Here is a 20,645-nt window from a genome sequence, read left to right as displayed (position 1 = left end):
GAGGTAATGGATCATGGTATGTTATGTAACTTTTCTGAGCCCCATTTTCCCTATCTGCAAAATAGTTTCTTTGTGGATTCACTGAGAACAGAGTGCATAGCATTGTTTGCTAGAACACATGCATGTAATAAATTCACACCCAAACACCACTCTCTAAGGATGGCCTGAAAGTTGATCCCTGGATAATGGTCTCAGGTTCTGGGTGAAACATGATTATCCAGGCAACAGGAAAAAGGATCCTGTTTTCCCTTGTGTGCAGCAAGACCTGTGTGGTGCTTCTGGGCCCAGAATGAGCCTTGACCATGCCCTTGCTTACTGGCAAAGCACAATCCTTCCATCAGATGTCTCTTACCACAAGGTGGCTATTCTCATGCTTATTCTTATTAAGATGTTCCTGCCCCCTCAGAAACAGCTTCCCACTCCTGCTGGTCACCCTGTGGTATCTAAGTGAAGAAAAAGCACCCTTTGCCTGCTCAGCTGATATAGGGTCTAGGAGTAATAAACTGGCCAAAGATGGATTCACAAGAGGAAATAAATAGATGTTTAATAGTATGTACACTGTGCATGCACAGGCTGAGCACTTGGGAATGAGTACCCTGGAGGGTTTGCAGGAATTTGGACTTAATAATTCATCATAGGTTATAGATGGAGATATTTGTGCTCTTGTTTTGGGAAAACAAGTTATGGGAAGGTTACCAGGAGAGACACAGTGAACAGGGGTCCTTGCTCTGCATTCTCTTGAAGCAGTCTCAGGTCCTGTGATGGGAGAAGAGTGGAACTAGAGTGGCTGCAGAGGCAGACAGCCATTCCCCCTGTGATGGAGTCCAGTGTTCTGTCCTAGGGACCAACTCCCTAGCTCCAACTGATAGCAGCAGCCACAGTGCCACAACTGATCATCTTCCAACAGGAACAGGAAGGTGGGTTTTTTAATGTAAATTCCCCAGAGTTTTAAGTATTAGCGACACATAAGATGAAAAAAAAATGAGTTGATGGATGTGGTGATGCATGCCAGGGTTGCTTAGTGAGATCCAATCTCTAAAAAACAGAACAAGTCTGAAAGTCAAGAAAGCATTATGAAAAACAAAACATTCTGATCTAGAATTTCAGAATCTTAGAATTTATATGAAGTTGAGATTCATCTCATTCAGTGCTCTAACTTTACATATAGAAAAATGGGGCTTCCTTTGAAGATGTGCCTCAGGTTACAAAGCTAGATAAAATGGGTTAGGACCTGGCTATCTCTCTCTCTCTCTCTCTCTCTCTCTATATATATATATATATATATATATATATATATATATATATATATATATATTACACAAAGGCCTTTTTAAGTCCTTTAGGTTTGCTGCAGAGTGGCATTCAAACATTAGGGTTAATGAAGGCCTGGGGAATCACTGCCATGAATTTAGGGTTTACTTCTACCCAGGTTTTACTCTGGAGGGAAAGAAAAGTGAGTTGTCTTTTGTGTGGTTTGCAGATATGATCCTGTAATCTATGCTCATGGACACCTTGTCTGCTGGTGATGTGTCACTGACAGCAGGAGTCACAGCTCACTGTTGCCGGCTGTTCAGTCTGAGGGTTCTTTTTAGAGACAGCTTTCTAGGTGAAGCCAGGATATAGACTAACCCCACAGAAAAAATTCAAGATAGGTCAGTATTAACAGTAAAAATGGCTTTTATTGTTTAAGAAAAGGACCGAAGTGCACACCCAAGAGTAGCTAAGGTGTTTGTGGAAAAAGTGCTAAATGACATAAAAAAAAAATCTAGTGTATGTGACTTTTGAAGTTACATTGTTCAAAGTATAGAACAACTGTTTGAATTCAAAAGATTAGGTAAAAATATCTTGATATTCTTAGCTAGTGATTTTTTAAAATTAAAAAACAATTATTTATTTTTGTTTTTACATCCTACTCAAAGCTCCCCTTTCTTCCCCTCTTCCCAGTCAACCCCCCTCCACTCCTACTATAATGTTTCTTTTCACATACAAGCAGGCCTCCTTAATAATTTATTTCTTTAATAAGGTAAATTATAAAGTAGTTAATGAGGTGCCTCTGTACAAGTTTATAGAAAGGAATGCTAGTGATAGAAAAACCTAAGGTCAGAAAGATCTAAGAAATTCTTATTGTCCATAGGTCACACGAGGTCAATACACATGTTTTGTGACTGTCAATAAATGTGTGTGTGTGTGTGTGTGTGTGAGAGAGAGAGAGAGAGAGAGAGAGAGACAGACAGACAGACAGACAGACAGAGACAGAGACAGAGAGACACAGAGAGAGACAGATACAGAGAGCGAGATAAAGAGACAGAGTTTCCTCAAAAACAGGAGTCTGGCCCCTTGAAGGCAATTTGCTGAGCTATGTAATAAGTCTTGACTCTGATCCAGTCTAACTGTCACACCAGAGCCACCTCTTCTTTGTCCTGTTGACCTCGCTTCTTTGTCCTCGTCCTCGAATTTTCCTATCTTTCTACCCTAACTCAAGGCTAGGGGTGTGCCAAGAGAACACAGTTCAGTGGCCAATCAAGCGCTGCTGAACTGTCTCATCACATAGCTGTCAAGGACAGTTTCCCATTCTATGGGAAATTCCTCTGTTGCCCCCCACTCCCACCACATTCATCTGAACCCAGAGCTTCCTTCCTCAGCCCCTCTGAGGAATTCTCCCTTATGTAGATGGATTTTTCTTTGGGCCACCAGACCACAAAATATATCCAAAAACCAAAAAGGAGGAAATGTTCCTTTACACTGTGTGATTGGTTTAACAAAAAGCTAAATGGCCTATAGCTTAGACTTGTCACCATATCTCTTATAACTTAAATTAATCCATTTCAATTTGTCTACTTGTTGCCATATGACTCATGGCTTTTACTTCTCCTCCTGCATGTCTTGCTCCGTCTGCATCTGGTTGGTGACTCCCCCTTTCTTTCCAGCATTCTCTCTGTCCAGCAGTCTTTCATATACTTACTGTCTAGCTATTGGCCATTTAGCTTTTTAATAAACCAATCACAGTGACACATCTTCATGTAGTATAAAGGGTATTCTACAACACCCTTTACCCTCCCCGTTCCAGTCTTTCTCCTCCAAACTCTGTTGACCTAGTCTTCCCAACACTTTCTTTTTCTTAAGTACAATTTATTTTTAAACTTTTTGTGGTGTGTGTGTGTGTGTGTGTGTGTGTGTGTGTGTGTGTGTGTAAGTAGGGGTGTCCCATTGTGTGTGTAAAGGTCTGTTTTTCCATTGTTGGTTCCTGAGACTGAACTGAGATTGTCAGACTCACATGTCAAGTGCTTATGTTGATGACCATGGTCCGAATTTCCCAGGCTGGCCTGGCTTTTGTTCATTCCCTATCTTCTCTAGATCTCTTCCATTCACTCCCAGTCTCCAGAGGGTTTCACCAAACCCAGAGCAAGGAACACTCCAAGTGAAGTTTGTTCAGAGTGTGGAGTTTGTAGTGTTGGCAGAGAACATGAGAGGTTCATGACCAAATTAGCTTTGCAGCAAGGATCCCGGTGGGTACAGTAGGTGGGTGAAGCTGCAAAAGCAAACTTTAACAGTTTACAATCTTCAGTGACTAATCTAGGCTTTTCACAGGGGTTCGGCTCTCCACTTTCTCTGTAGTGGGTGCACAGGAAGGGAACCCCTTTTCCCTCTGTGGTGAGAAGCTTCATCTCATGGAAAAACATGTCTTAAATATTTTAGCATTTCTGCAAGCAAAGCCTTCTAATCCAGGTGCTTACACAAGAGTTTTACTAGACTTGCAAAAACAGAATGAGGAAGATTGCCAGTGCAAAGATTATGTCAAGCTTGGCATCTGTTAGGAGGGTCCATGAGCACTCCATAAACCCACGGAGTGTTTTTCTCTGTGGCTGTGAGCTGTACTGTTAGGCAATTGAGACCCAGGACTAAGGACTGTTTTCTTAAAGCAAAGGAGTCTTATTTACTTCAGAAGATAACTTATGGACTTCTATTTAAAATATGCTTTTATCACCCCCATTGGTCCCAAATTGCTCTTTTCTTCTTGGAGTTTGAATACTGTACATGCTTCATAAAAGCCACTGCTTTGAGGTTCATTTGTGTTGTTGGGTAAGACAGTGTTTTCTTCTTCCTCAAAGTCTGAATAGTATTATATTGCATTTACACATCATATTTTCTCCAACCATTTACATGCTGGGGAACATTTAGCCTTGTTCCACATCTTGGGTGCTATGAATGATGAAATAATGAAGAAGGCAATGCCAGCACCTCTTTGAGACCCTGCTCTTAATTACCTTAAACAAATATTCACAAATGGGCTGATCAGTCATACAGTAATTCAAGTTTTCATAATTAAAGGAATCATGCTGCCTTCTATAATAGAGAGAAGACTTTATATTCCCTCCCATAATACATAATTCTTACTTCTCCATGTCCTAGCCAATACTTGTCATTAGGGTTTTGTTTTGTGTTTGTTTTTTTATAACGGTCATCTTATGGGGCGCTATCTCAGAATGGTTCTTGTCCTTGATATTAAATCAGTGGTCTCAACATGTGAGTCTCAGCCACTTTGGGGGGGTCTTGGACCCTTCGAAAACACAGCTATTTACAGTATGATTCATAACAGTAGCAAAATTACAGTTATGAAGTAGCAATAAAAATAATTTTATGGTTGGAGGTCACCACAACATGAGGAAATGTATTAAAAGGTTGCAGCATTTGGAAGGTTGAGAACCACTGTATTAAAGGGAAAAATGATTGCATTCTAGTTGTAAAGGATCACTATCCATGCTTTAATCCTCTTCAAAGGTTAAAATTCACTTGAGACCTTTTAGGTTAAAGAAAAAGTGTTGGGTGGGCAAGTCCCTGCTTAGCAATACTAAGGTCAGTGTTAAACATATTGTTACTGGCCTCACATGCCTTCTGATTCCTGTCCAGCTGGGAGCTAGACTTAAAGTAAATGACCCAACCCTAAGTCCATGAAACCTCAACTTTAGCACTGACAAATAACCAGAACAGAGGAGTGGAGTACTGTAGCATGGGTATGGCAGATGGTTTACGGTACCACAGTTTCTATGACAGCCTCCACAGCTGGGTATTACCTCCCTGATAGTCTAGTCTTTGAGGGATGAGCTCTTTGCTGGAGACAGAATGACATCTCAAGCTCAATTCTCCTCCAGTGTATTAAGCTTCAGCCCTCAGCATGGTCAAGGGCTCATGCAGCCAAGGCCATTTTTCAGCTCCACCTCCTTTTGGCCCTCACAGAGATCTGCCTGCCTCTGCCTCCCCAGTGCTGGGATTAAAGGTGTGCGCCACCACCGCCCGGCTAGGAAGTTGTGTTTCTTGATCCTCTAGCTGCCCACCTCTCTACTCAAGTATGTTTATGTTATTTCTCTTATGTGTGGTTGCCTATCTGGGTCAAACAGTCCCCAGGTTTTATGTTACTTACACAATAATAACATGGTGGGAAGCTAGGTTTACAGAAGCCAAGCCAAGTCTTCTCTCCTACCACAGTAACTTTGGATGTTACGTCTGTCCAAGAGAGAATGGAGTGAAGATGACCCACGCAAGCTGGCTTGTCATCTAGGCCTCCCCAGATGAGATTCTGATATCACTTCCCAGGTCCAATCCCAAAGTCAGTCATATTTTATTTTTCAAGGAAAGGTTTTGTAGGAGAGGCCTCTGTTCTTTGTTCCTTGAATCTCACTTCCCATCTCTGAGAGGTAAGGTGAGGGACCAGTCAACACACAGCACTCTGATCCTGTTCTTTGCAGTGCATTGGCCACCTCTTGCCCTGTCTGTTCCAGTACGTTTGAGTTGAAAGGGCCACTGCAGACCCTCTCCTTTTCTGATGATGGAGAAGATGGGGTGGGACTGTTGCTTCCTAAGTCTCTTATCAGAGCACTATCCCCAGAATCACAGTGACTCCAAATCTTCACATTCTAAAATGCTCTATACATATTGACAGACACTGTAAAGATCTTTTGTATGGCAGTCAAGATGAAAATAGGAGCTGTTTCTTTAATTCTTATTATACAATTTAAAGAAACTCTTTAATATTCCATTCAACTATTCCTCCTCCTTTTATCTTTCTTGCTGGTTCTGAAAAGTAAATGCAGCCATAAATATGCAGAATGTGGAAAGCTGACTTTTCCTATATCTAATAAAAACCTTAGGGAGTAATTGAAATAACTTGGTGTGGGCAGTCAGGTTACATGCTGCATAATATCAAAAGAAAATGCACAGCAAGGAAAAGCAACAGAAAATAGGAAGAGGAGCTGGAGAATAAAACCAGGACATTAGATAATGGTAACTATGGGAAACTAAAAATATCCTTTTAGAATTATGTTCTTAGAAGATCTGATGAGAAACATATTCAAAGAAGCAATAATTCTAGACAAGGTGAACATTTGTATAATTCTGAGGAACATAAATTGAAGAAAAAGAATACCCCCACCAGCTCCTATTTGCTGGACTGACAGAAGCTGAGATTTTCCTCTGAATTCACCATGTATTTCTTTGTGATGAGTCCTGTTTCCTACCTCCCCATTGCCTTTTGCTCTGGACAACCTGGATTTTTAAAGGAATATATGTTATTAAAACAGCAGTATGCACAAGTACAACTGGCTACTCTTTGTTGCCAGGGGTACTTTTTGGAATATCTCACTCTGATCTTCATGGTTTTTACAAAAGGCCATCATTTTGGGTGGGAAAGCAATGTTAGTATATCTGGGTCTTCAGAGGACAATTATAGTGTGCATGCCTGAAGAGTCAGACTGCTTATCCAGTGTTTACAGGTAAGCCCCACTTGCCCAATGAAAAGATAACTTCGTGGAATGCTAGGAGCTGTCGTACTTGCGAAATAACAAGGCACATGGTTTTGCTCCTAAACAAGTTTGTTAGAACTAACTATACTGGGTGTGCTTGATCACATATAGCCAGGAGGTACATAGGCAGGAAATACATCAGGGTGTATGCTTGCCCCTGATTGAACCTAATGAGAAATGCAGTAGTGAATTATGAGTTTTGGCTTTTTGAACTTCTGCAAAACGTGACTCATTGCCATTCCCTGGGAACCCAGGGGTGGACCTGGACAGACTCCATCTTCCTGACCAGTATTTAATTAAAACTTGCTTCAAAATTGGCTCAGAATTGTAGAACAGTTTTCTCTCTTGTGGATTTCAGGATTAATGATCACCCTGCCTTAACTGTATACCTTCACCCCATTACTCTTTCTAGACTCAATTTCTCTCTAGGTTTTTGCTTTGTTTTGTATAAAAAAGTAAAACAATTCAGAAAAGTAGAGTTGGAAGGAAGAAAACAAAGAATCACTAAAAATTTCTCAAACAACCATCTTAGGGCATGTTCTACTAATATTTCCTCTTAGATATAGCCTTCCCCCATTTATTTTTAAAAGTGTGGTAAAAGTTGAGCTATAATACCTAATTTCATGGTCTAATTTTCTTTTTATCTATAGTTTATCTTTTTGGCTTAAAAATAGATTATTAGACATAATTTCCTTAAGTTGCATAATATTCCATAGAAATGAGCCTATGCTTTTTCCCATTCTGTCACTGTAGCACTGAGGGCTCATTGAGTCTCTCACCAAAGTAGAGAAGTATAGGGAAGGGCTTGTATCTACAGGGATTCACAAGAAGCTTTTATGTGCACTGTCCACTCCCTACTAGTTGTGTTCACATGTAGAGCGAGGCTAACCTTTCTGTGTAGATCATTGCAGATGACAGGCCAGTGGAGGCATGACCTTCACTGGTGTCTCAGTGGTGTTAGGTAAGGTGGGCAGAAGTTTCAGTCATGTAACTTGCGATCTCTGTGACCTGGAATAGAGCTCTTGACATGTCCATGTCTCCCTTTTCTGAGCTGCAGCAAGGTTGGATAGCCTCATACTTTCCTCATTCTGAGAAAAATGTTTTAACATGTTGGGTAATTGAGTTGAGTACTATAGCCAGTGTGTAAATTGTAAGTTTTCTTTCCCATTTCTACTTTAACAATTCCAGAGTGATTGCAATCAATTCTATCTTAGTTCTGAGGAAATATAATAATACCTGCTGACAGTGTTTATTGTGGAAAGGATTAACTGAAATATATATAAATATACATATACTGAAATATGTTTTTCAGCATTTTGTGGGAGCTCAGTAAATGCCATCTACTATTTACTGACTAAAACATTTTTGTCATTCTTAGAAAAGTGGGACATTCATTTCATGTAGAATATTTAAGAGATACATTGTTTTTAGGTAACACAGTTAGTTAAAATCCACACTCCTTGGATAATTTCTCCATATCTTTAGTCAGTGAGAGATGGTAACTCATTGCATTATCCAGGCTGTGGCTTCTTAAGAAATGGTCTTATGGACATTTTGAAGCAGTATACCACCTCCTAGTACAATGTGGAGGGTAGAGACTCACATGAGTAAAACAAAACTCTGACCTCTGCAGAAATATGAAAGAATGCACCAATGGGAAGAATAGAGCTTTTGCAGTGACCTTGGTTTGCCCTTGTTTAAGTGAGGATCATTTAGGTCATACTTCTTGAGATTTGTATCCCAGAATTTGGCTTAAAATTACTAGAACTGTTTTCACTTTTGGGTGACTGAGCTGGCCTCCATATTCCTTTGTCTCCATTCTGTTTCCATTTTCTGTGTGTAAATGGCTGGAAGGCCAGAGCACTATGCTCAGAAAGGGCAGTGTTGCTGGAAAGGAGACTTCACATTGTTCTGGTTATCTAATGCTAATTTTGGTGGTATTTCCAAATAAAGTCAATTCTTACAGTGCTTTGGTGAAGACATAAGTGACAGGCTACACACCATTTCTGGAGATACTCTGGTAGTCCCTGTGATTGCAATGGTTTCTTTTCCTCAAACGATGGTAAATAGATTTTTCTTCAATTCTGCAACAAATATATAAGCATATATTCAATATTAAAATACTCAATTATGACATTAAAAGGAACATGTTTCTGTGGTGATTTTAGAAATGCAATAAAAATGAGCTCAGCAAATATAAGCTTCACTGACACAATTTCTTTACATTGTGAATGCATTGTTGTGTTAACAAAAGGCACATCCTTATGGGAATGGTGATATTGATGATATCAAAGTTTTGCTTTTGTACAGATCCTGGCAAAGCCATACCTTTCAAATCTTCCCACCAAGCGTTGCTGCAATTTCTTCAGTAACCATTCATATTTACCATTCTGCTATTTGAAAGTGGAGCACATTCCCTTTCTTGGCTGCTGTGATGCTGTGGAAGATGCTTTTGCCTTGGATCTGCTCTCTTCTGTATTCAAGTCTGTGTTGCAGAGCTTGTAGAAGCACTCGTGTCCACATATAATGATAACTCTATTTCCCTGTTTCCCTTGTGCCTAGTGTCTTTGTCACTAGTCCCTGATGGATGCAATAGAACTAGAATTGCACAGTGGCAATTCCTAATAATCTTCATTAGGGAATACTTGGAAGGTAACTCTTGCTCTTTCTTTCCTCATTCCATACCTCCATTCTGCTGCCCAGAATAGGAATGTTGCTGTCTTGGACTGTTGAAAGGGACAGAGGTGAGTTGGAGGAGCCTGTGTCCCCTGAATGACTGGGTGGAATTGAACTTCAACACCAGTTGTAAACTGAATGTCTCAGAGCTCTTCTGTGTGAGGAAAGTAAACTCATGTTAAGTCTTTCCAACTTGGAGCTGAGTCTAATATTAATGGACACATAGCTTGGAGACAAATTTGACAACAGTATTGGGTTATAATTATAGACATTTTAAGCAAATTTTTTGGCTCCCTTTTGTATTATCTTTGATTTTCTATTTATTTTGCCAAGATTTTTAATTTAATGAGTGTAACTTAATGTTATGTTGCCTGTAATTTTATAGACTTCCTAAAATTCTTTTCAAAACAAGACTATATATAAACTAATGAATGATAAGTTAACTCATAAATATTCCATTACTCTTAAAATGCATCTCCATTTTCATAAGTTCATATTTAACAGCCTTACATATAATCATCCTTTATTTTCAAACATTATGGAAATCATATTCATTGTATTATAGTACTTGCCAACAGTTTCAAATCCTTCAGAAATGTAAATATGAATCATGTTTGGGCTTTCAGGATGCATTGGAAGTAGCATTCAGGAAGACCTACAAACAATACTTCTTGACCATTCAAAAAAGAAAGAAAGAAAGGAAGATAGGAGAAGAAATTAAACAGAAGGAGTAGTCCCCAAATTCCTATGAAGCCAGTTTTGTACTAATATAAAAAAAACAGGTAAATACATTACTTCTCCACCACCAACTAACCAAAACCCAAACCAAAGAACAACAACACCACCACAAACCCACTATCACTACCACCACCACCACCACCACCAACAACAACAACAAAAAACCACCACAACAACCAACCCTGTCCAAATTATAGGTCAACATTTCTGATGAACATGTATTCAACAATGTTCAATAGAAAGCTACAAATTGAATACAAGCATACATAATAAATATTATCCATCATGACCAAGCTGGTTTTATCCTAGAGATGCAGGGATGGTTCAACATACTAAAATCATTAAATGTAATAAACCACAAAGTGGGATGAAAAACAAAAATCATATGATCATTTCAATAACTGTAGAAAAAGCTTCTGACAAAATCCAATATGTCTTTATAATAAAAATCCTAGAGAGAGCAGGACAGGAGGGGACATTTCCTCAGTGTAATAAAAGATACATGTGACAAACCTATAGCCAATATCACCCTTAATGGTGAAAAGAACCAGGGCTGCCCACTATCCCAGTCATTTTTAATATTGTGCTCAAAGCCTATGTTCTCAACTTCACCTTCCAATCCTACTATAAATCAATGTTACTGGCATAACTTAGAAGTAGTTTGTTCATTAAATTGTCCTTTAATTTTTTATGTTCTCATTTTAGGGCTGTAATATCTTATCTTTCTGAAGATGCTACTTGTAGTTATGGATTGTAGCTATTTTGCTAAGTATGATACTAGAGTTCTTTTTTTCTGAAGGAAACAAAGGGGGTGTGGATCTGGGGGAGAGGGGAGATAGGAGGTAGCTGGGAGGAGTGGAGTGAAGGGAAACTGGTCGGGATGTATTGCATGTGAGAAGAATCTATTATCAATTTTAAAAAGTTTTTCTGATGATAGAGATATGGCTTGCTGGATAAGAGCACTGATTGCTTTTCTAGAGGACTGGGGTTCAGTTTTTAGCATGCACATGGCAGCATACAACCTTTGATAATTCCAGTTCCAAAGGATGTGAGGCCCTTTCCTGGCCTCCCCAGGCACTTCTGTTACACAGCGCACAGACATATATGCAGGCAAAACACCCCCACACATGAAATAAAAATTGAAAAATCTCAAAAAAAAATAGAAATAAAAAACAAATTTTCCTTTTAGTCCTTTCCCTCTCCTTTCCCGTCTTGGCTTCCATGTTTGAGATTTTGTCAGATGTCTGATGATCTTGGGTTGCTTGATTGTGTTGGAACATTGGAGCCTCCTACAACCTAGTCAACTGCTAATGGGCTGCCAAATGTCCTCACTGTGTATGGTTTTGGCTGTATGATGCTCTGTCTGGGTCTGAGGGACTGTCTGTATTTGGCTGGCCTATGCACATGTCTGTGAGCTATTCTCTTAATTAAGTTGACTGATGCTGGAAACCTCAGCCATTGTGGGTGACAATACCCCCTAGACACAATTGTGTAAGAGTGGAGAAGAGAAACAAGCAGCATCCCATCCCCACAGGCATTGATTTCTCTCTGCTCTTAACTGCGAGTGTGGCAAAACAAGCAGCTCTGAGTTCCTGTCACCCTCTTTCCCACAGTGGGGGACACTAATCTGGAACTTTCAGCAAATGTGAACCCTTTCTCCCGTTGCTTGTTACTGGGTGTTTTTTATCACAGCACTGGAGATTAAACTAGAACATTGGCTCTTAGTGACATTGGCACTCTCCTCTGGATCTGTTCACATTGCTTGGGAAGGTTTGTCTGGTCTGTAGTCGTGAGATTATATGCTAGATTGCTGACACCAGGGTTGAGTGGAGGAGTCTCCTGGTTCAGAGGCCCTGACTGAAGCCTCTCTGAAGGACAAAACTCTGGTCTATCTCCCAGGTAGCAAAGTTGCCCACCTGTGTAGAGTTAAGGGATCAGAAAACCTGCATTTTCAGTCACCTGAACACCAGTATTTCTTCTTTTATCATTCACCTCCCTTTCCCCAGCACCCTGTATATATAACCCTCCAGTACCCAGGGGTTTTACCATGTAAACTGAGCTTGCTGGTGGGCATTCCCTCTGACCAGCTTCTTTCTGGCTGCCCACACTCTCTAGCTTTTGAGTCTTCCTACAGTCTTTATCCTTGTGGATGAATTCATTTACTGTTCTCAGTGTAAAGCTTTCTGGGGAGAGAAAAAAGTGCTTGTTTTTGAGCTGCTCCCTTAGCCAGAAGTCTGAAGTGAATATTGTGTGGTTTATGCCCTCTGTTTTGACTACTTTATTATATTTTGTGAAAACATATGGGAAGTGGACATTAGATGTGAGTTCAATGCTAAAATAATGTCACGGTCAATAAAGAGTGTTCATTTTCTTCAGGAAAGTAATTGTTACCAACATCTAGTCATAAATATATTTTTAATAATTCCAAAAATGAAATTTATGTACCAAAATACTGTTTTGTTCATGGCATAATCAGCTCATGAAGAGTAAATAACGTGGCTAATAGTCTTAGAGATACAGTCAATCTTTGCCAATTGCTGATAGATTCATTAACATTTTTGACTAAAAGCAGCATCTATAATTTTAGGATTAAAGTCTTACACTAAGTGCTGGGAGTATTCTAACTAACCAGTGATATTGTCTTCTTTCAATAAATAATTTCCCTCATAAAATTTAGGAATTGAATATCCCAAGAATCTTGACAGTATGGAGCAGGGAGTGGGTAAAAGCAATATTCTCAGATACCTATGAGTTAAGTTTGCTGAAGGGGGAGTTTTCTTTATGCAAGGAGAGTTGAATTTGCGTTAATGAGGCAATTTGAGAATTCTGGGGTGCTAACCATGATGAGGCTAGAAAACAATGACTGTTCTCAGTTTTCTTCAGTGCGTGTCACTGGGTGTATCAACCATATTCTAGGGCAGTCCCAATGTCCAGGAGTGGTTGGTCAACACAAAACAAACAATAGTACTTTTTGTGGACTTTTCACTTCATTTAGATTTGTTTTGTCATTTTTCCACTTTATTGGTCTTTTGCCTGTTAATTTTGATTTTTAGTTTTGTGGGGTGTTTTACTTTTGTTTCATTTGGTTTCTTTTTTTGATTTTTGAGAGAGAGAAAGAGAGGGACAGAATACATATAAAGTTGGGTGAGTAAGGAGGTAGGAAGAACTTGGAAGGAGTTGGGGGAAGAGGAAATTATGATCAAAATATATTATATAAAATATTTTAATGAAAATAATCAAGCAAAACAAAGTAAACTCAAGAATGAGCTTCAAGAACAATGTAGGTAGGACAGGTTTATATATGAAAAATGATCTTGTATTGACTTAAGTAGAACTACTTAGAGCAGGGCAGCAATAACTTTCCAAAAGTGTTAGTTGTTCATCAGAGGTCATTATGACAAATCAAATGTGCTGAGCTTCAAGCAATGCTCATTTGTTATGTCCTGGCAAACTTTTTCATGCATTACATTTTTTTTCTGAGAAATTCATATATAAGGACTGCATCTTTATCACTTATGTCCCTCACCACTCCAGTTCCTCCTGTGGCCTCTACCTGCCTGAGGCAGTTTGGAGAGTTGGCTCTGAGATCATAATGGGGCAAGGGGGGCTAGCTAGTCCTGCCCCTCATCAGTTGCACAACTCAGGAGAAAGGCCCCTACACCATGCCTGGGCAACACAGTAGAGCTCACCTGAAGTTGTAGGTGTGGAAGATCAACCATGAGGACGTGAAAGCAGGAGAACCAGCCTCACCGTTTCCCTTGCTTGTCACTGCAAGGGGTGAACTCACTAGGACAGTTCAGGAGAGCTCAGTCTAGTGGTGAGGACTAGGCTGAGCATTCCTGCCCCAAACCAGAGTTATGAGTTAGTCCACCCCATCTGTGATCTGCTGGAGCATGTGAAGGGATGAGTCCTGCGGACATAAAACTGCAGGATTTCCATAACACAGGGTAACAGCAGGACAACCAAGAGGAGTTCCAGTGAGGGCCCAGCATCAATGGTGTAGCAGAAACCAGAGATCTCGAACCAGACTAAGACTCTCTGCAATGAACACTTGCAAACACAAAAGTGCTTACTGTGTGACTCACTGTGTCACACTACAGCTTCCATGACAAGATTGATCTTTTTCTTCTCTTTTTTCTCTTAATTTTTATTTTATATTATTTTGTGGGGGAGGTTGTAAGGGCAGAGGGTGGATATGAAGGGATGGGGAGATGAATGGGATAGAGATGCATGATGTGAAAGACAGGAAGAAAAAAAAAGAGAGAGAAAAAGTTCCTATGATCACGGTGTCCTTTCACAGCAACTGAAACCCTAACTAAGACACATGTAATAACTTCTGTCATCTTGTAGAATTAGTATTCGAGGAATAGATGCTAGCATCCAGGCACACCTTGGCCCTCCCTTAGGGGACCTGGCAGAGTGTGTCACCCCAGTGTGCATGGCAAGCAGTGCCCTGGCTCTGTGTAGGCACAAAAGGTCCCTGTAAGAAACAAGCTTGGCCTACTCTCTCTCTCTTTCTACTGTTCCTCTGAAGAGGCAGGCAGGTCTCTGTCTTTCTCTTCCCTCTTCTCTCTGTAGGTAAAATCATACCATTCTCTATAGAATTTCAAAGAGAGGTTTAATTTGTATGATATTGACCAGATTCACCCCGTAAAAATATGCCCTTTCCTTTATTTTTTATGCTTGGCTATTGAATTAGCATTTGTCTTTTAAACTAATTTCCTCTCATCTGTTGTCAACTATTTTCATGCTGATTGTGTGATCTAGTTGACTGAATGTTGCTAATTCTTGTACAACATTGCTGATAAGACACACTTGGAAGTCCAAGGGTTAAAGAGATGCTGATTGACTTTGGCACAACTCTCATTATGCAGCTGGTAATTCAATTCAGCCTGTTTATGCTCCTCTACCCTTGTCCTATCATTTTGCCTGAAATGTTAATTCCTGAAAATCTGGTTTGATTTGGACAATCTGAGAAATGTATATGAAGGAGCTCTGTGACTGTAAAGCACTCTGCAGCTGTAAAATGATATAATGAACTGGGCTGGCAATTCTTTTTAAGTTTTATTTTTATAATTACGTTCAACTATGTGTATGTGCATGTGTCTATGTGTAAGCATATGCATGTGAGTGCAGGTGCCCTTAGAATCCATAAGAGGGCACTGGATCTCTTGGAGCTGGAGTTAAGGGCAGCCATGAGCTGCCTAATGTTGGGGCTGGAAATTAAACTTAAAACCTTGGCAAAAGCAATGTTTACTATTAACCACTAACCCATTTTTCTATCCCTAGGTTTGGATTTCTTCTGCTGAGTATCCACTATATCATGAATATTGTGCCAGGCACTAAGGCTACAAAATGAAGCTGTGTGATTTCAGCCTTTGAAACGCTCTGTCTGGATGCGGAGCAGGTGGGCTGGAAGACGATCAGTAAACAGCCATAGTAAGTCAGGTGATGCTGGCATTGAGCACATAACAGAAGCTCAGTGAGAATCATTCAGTCAAATAGGAAGAGGCTACCAGGAGATACTGACTGCTGAGCAGTGAGAGTTGACACACAGCAGAGAGTAACAAATGGGGGTGGCTACTCAATCGGTGAGTGGCCCACCCAAGTTGGGCAGATATTTATGGAGATATGCTTAAACTTCCTAGTAACCAGGAGACTGAAAATTGGAACAACTGTGAAATATTGTTAGATTGGAAGAAAACTAAGAGAAAAATGACACTATACTTATTGTCACAATGTGGGGAAACATGTTCTCACACATTAGCTGTGAGAATATTAATTAGCCCAATTTGGAAGGTTCATGAAATTAATAATGCACGCATTTTGATTCAACAATTTCCCTGTAGAAATTGTTGTATGCATTTATAAAGTGGCAGTACAGAATGTTCACTGTAGTATTATTGGGAATAATGAGACTCTGACAATAAGTTGAATGTCCACAGAAGAAAGGAACCATGCTAAGAAACACTGTGTACTATTAAAAATGGTAAAAGAGGTTCAAAGTATTGTTAAAGTAAAACCTAACTTTTAGTATATTATATACAACATATCATTATGGGGAAATTGCAACAGTACATTTGCTTAATTAAGTACAAATGTCAGCATGAGAATTCCTAGAAAGCATATGGATGGAATTACACTATTCCAATTGATCTCAGCGTTTTGCTCTGGGAGGAAATGTAATTAGAACACATGAAGGGGGTGTTCATTTTTACTATCAGTACCTTTTTGTAAATCAGAACATATTCATATTCTGAATAGTTAAGAAGTGAAAATTTAGAAATAAGTGGAGGTTTGGGAAAGTCATTGTAGGTGCAAGAATTTGCAGGATGTGTTGGGGACAGTACCTTCAGCTGGAGCTATACATTCTATGTATAGGTGATTTTTCCAGCCCAAAGCTGGTGCTTCCATGTGCCTAGATTCTGACTCTTTTTGCCTTTGTTAGGGTTTAATTTCTAGTTTTCTCTTTCTTTCTGCTTTTCATATCATGCTGTCACTACAAGAATGCTTCAGAATTTATATTTGAAAAGTCTTTCTGGTTTATGATTCTCCTCCAGCTCTCACTCACTTTGTTTTGTACCAAAACTCAGTCCACCTGTGTTCAGCAGCTCACCTCCTGACCCCACTCTCCAAGCAGCCTGGCCTCCCACCTCATCTTGCTGTACTGGCAGGGCTCAGTGCCTCTCAGCATCCACTGTCATGCTCAGTCTGCACATCCTGTATCCTCGCCTTCCTCTTCCTGTAACAACATTAGGTCGATGGTCACTTCCTCAGAAGCACTTTCTTTACCTAAGCCCTTCTAAATACCTTTCCAGTCTGGGGAACTGTCCCTTCTCAGTCTTCTGTTCCTAGATCACAAATGGGGCTTCTCACCCTCTGTCCTCGCTGTTTCTTTGTTTCACTCCTGCCTTAGAGCAGAGTTCGCCAAGTTTTGACATGACAATCACTTACACTCTTAAAATTACTGAGGACCCTGCATACAGTTTTTGGTATGTATGCATTACACTAGTCACTGTTTATGAAGACATTTGACTAAACATTTACTTATTAATTCTGTTTAAATATCAGTAATGAATTCACTACATACTTTTATTTGTTTTATATACAAATGTATTTCATGGCTATCTTAGTAGAAAATAGCTAGGATGCATTGCTTCCACATCGAGTCATTATGTGCTCTTGTTTTGGGAAAGTGTTTGAAGAAACTCTGGCCTCGTGTACTTGTGGCTGGAAAGCAGAGTTACATTTTAATGTGTATTTTAGGTAACTGTGGATAAATGTTTTAGATTTACATCAGTACTTAACAACCGGTAGTTTCTTACTGACTTGTCAGGTGAAATGTGTAATCTGAAATTGTATCAGTGAATCTTTTGTACCTTATCACATTAAAATGCATGAGGGCCTAGACCCTACCCTGGATGACATGACAGACTCTGGAGATCCACCATGGAGGGCCTCACTCTACCTGGGGATCAGAGTGGAGATTGGGTGGGGGACTGGGGGACCTGGTAGGGAGGATTGAGAAGGAGGGGAGGGAGCGGGAGATGGGATTGACATGTGAAATAAACTTGTTTCTAACTTAAATAAAAAAGGAAGACAAAAGTGTATTGGTGTATTTTGTACTTTCAATGGATCTTTTATCCCTGCTAAGATTTTATGCAATATACCCTGGTCATTTAGAAAAAATTATTGGTTCACTAAGTTATAAAAAATATTCTAAATACTAGTGCATTCATGATATAAATTTGTGTAATTTTATTTCTTAATATTGTTGTGTATCTCATTAGAGCAAACATAAATAGTAGGCCTTGGTCAAACTCATAGGAGGAAATACAAATTTTCTGTAATTACGTTTTTTCTTTGAAGTTAAAATATTATGATTAGCAGCTAATAATGCTAGATATTTTCTTTGAGGTGACCTGCTCATTTAATTAATTTTAGATAAAATATTTGCCATATATAAAAGTCTGAAAACAAAGTTTATTATATAGTCATTTTCTTTTCTTTTCTTCTTTATTTTGTTTTATTTTCAGTCCAGGTTTCTTTCTGTAGCTCTGGCTGTTCTGGAACTCACTATGTAGACCAGTTAGCCTTGAACACATAGAGATTTCCTTATCTCTGATTCTTGAGTGCTGGGATTAAAAGTATGTGCCACACACCCAGCAATATAAATTCATTTTTCAAAAGAAATGGGATTCTATGAAAGCAAACTCAGCTCTCAGCTTACCAACATCTATGATTTTCCTTTAGATACCAATACTTCATTATACAGCAGAAGTCCTCAGTCATATTTGTATTTTTATCAGATTAAATGATAAAAGTAATGAAATAGTACATTTTTATAGCTTCATAGGTGCTTTTGGTTTTGAGAGAAGGTCTCATATTTCTCAGGATGGGGTTGAAATCACCATAGGGACAAAGATGACTTTGAACTTCTAATCCTATTGTTGCCACTTTCCTGAGTGCTGGAATTACAGGTATGTGCTGCAATGCCCAGTTTTTATGGTACAGGAGATTAACCCCAGGGCTTTGTGATTGCTAGCAAGCACTTTATCAACCAAGCCAAATCTCCAGCCACTCAAGTGACATTTATTTTTTTCACCAGCAGCACAGACTTTGATATGGGGAATTAATAAATGGGGCCTCCTGTAACTGAGACACTTCTGTAAGGCACGGGTGAGATTTTTAAGCTAAGATGAGCCCCTTATGTTTTAAGCAGGGAGTGGTAGAAATGAAAAACACAATGACTATAAATTTAATTGACTGGTGCAGGGTTTCACCTTTACATGCTGCCAGTTTTAGCTCCCGTTGCTTTTGATACACTAATACAATGACTACATGGAAGACTTGTGAAATAGATTTTGCCTTGTGAGTCCCCCAAAAGGGCGTAGCTACCATGGGCCACAGTTGGAGAACTGCTGCTTCTGTCATACACAACTCAAATGGCCAGTTCTGTGGTTAATTATTTGTTTAAACATATGAGCATAATAATGACAGGGATAATCACTTGCAATGATATCACATATAACTTGTGAATAATTGATTTAATAAGGTTATTAAGCCCATTAATGTTTAGTGTCTACCTGTCTTTCTTTAAAAAACATGAAATTAGGTTAATAAATCTTAGCTGAAAGTCCTTGCTCTCCAATTTGCTTCCCCAAGTAACTGGGATCAGAGTGATGTATCACTTTTCACAGTTGTTCTCTCCTTTGATGTATACGGACTGGAGAGAATAGATAACCTTCAGCTCCAAGATTCTGGGACAGCTCTCAAAAAATCCTTGAATGACATGATTGTACCACTTATGACAATGGCCTTGTCTACTGCTTTCTAGGAATTTTCCATGTCTAGAGTTCAATATAGTAAATTTAATTCAGAGGACAGCATTTAAACTAGAGAATTCAGTCTGGTTTGACTCATTTATACTGATCTGCTGATCTCATTCTTTGTGATGAAGTCTTGCTATGGCCTTAAATGCACCTTCCTTCTGTCTCCACCTCCCCAATACTGGGATTAAGGCTGTCCACCATTACACCTAGTCTGTGGACTTTATTTTTACCATTCTCGCTTGAGTTTGGTAACTTTGCTAACTGCTTTCCTTTTTTATTTTTTAATTTTGGGCTTTTGTGACTTTTTATGGCTGACTTAAGCTCCTATGAAAGTGTGCCTGCATGCATTCATTTGCGTGTGTGTGTGTGTGTGTTTGTGTGTGTGTGAGAGAGAGAGAGAGTGTGTGTGTGTGTGTGAGAGAGAGAGAGAGAGAGAGAGAGAGAGAGAGAGAGAGAGAGAGAGAGAGAGAGAGAGAACTGGGGCTCATCAGCCTAAGTTGGCTGGCAGTGAGCAATTATAAGCACACACCACCACACCACATGGGTGCTAGGATTTGGGTTTAGGTCCTCAGATTGGACCATCAAGCACTTTACTGTCTATCTTCCTGAACTCACACCCCCACCCTCTCTCTCTCTTTTTTGTCTAGCTCTGAAGGCTACCCTATTCCATCCCTGAACTCATACCCTCTGCTTCAAAGACTCTTTCATTTAGCCCTGGCTTCCAGAGTACCACCTTTGGATAAAGGTGATTTAAATAGTCATTAATGGGTTCAGGTGGTTGTTTATTTCAGAGAAAGAAAGGTTTATTTTAGCCTGTGATCCATTGTGGTAGGAAGACATGGCCACAGGTGTGTGGTCACATTGACTCCAAAACCAGGAAGCAGAGAGTGGACAAGGAGTGAGGTCTCACTGTAAATCTCCAGGTCTGTTCTCTGTGACTCACTTCCTCCCGCAAGACTCCACCTTCTAAAAGTTCCATGACTTTACAAAACAGTACCACCAAGTGTTTAAACATATGAGTCACTGGATGACTTACACATTAAAAAGCAACAGACACTAGATTTAATAAAATGACTTTAATGCTTTTAAATCATTTGTAATT

The 20,645-nt window shown here is 39.5% G+C and overlaps 1 protein-coding gene across 3 annotated transcripts in view; it reads right to left on the bottom strand.

The window, feature by feature from the left end:
- The window catches only part of Aoah (acyloxyacyl hydrolase), a 212,165-nt gene that overhangs the window by 58,648 nt on the left and 132,872 nt on the right, over window positions 1–20,645 (bottom strand). For all 3 annotated transcript variants that reach the window (XR_005880783.1, XR_005880784.1, XM_040755639.1), the window contains exon 13: window positions 8,799–8,881. Coding sequence is in view for 1 of the 3 variants with exons in the window: in XM_040755639.1 (XP_040611573.1) it covers window positions 8,799–8,881 (83 nt within the window). In the remaining 2 variants the exon portion in view is untranslated. The remainder of the gene's footprint in view (window positions 1–8,798; window positions 8,882–20,645) is intronic.

The sequence above is a fragment of the Mesocricetus auratus genome, unplaced genomic scaffold, assembly GCF_017639785.1.
Source record: "Mesocricetus auratus isolate SY011 unplaced genomic scaffold, BCM_Maur_2.0 Super-Scaffold_100013, whole genome shotgun sequence".
In the NCBI taxonomy this organism is placed as follows: domain Eukaryota; kingdom Metazoa; phylum Chordata; class Mammalia; order Rodentia; family Cricetidae; genus Mesocricetus; species Mesocricetus auratus.
Note: the sequence above shows the minus strand (reverse complement) of the source record. Positions and strands in the feature narration are given on the sequence as shown.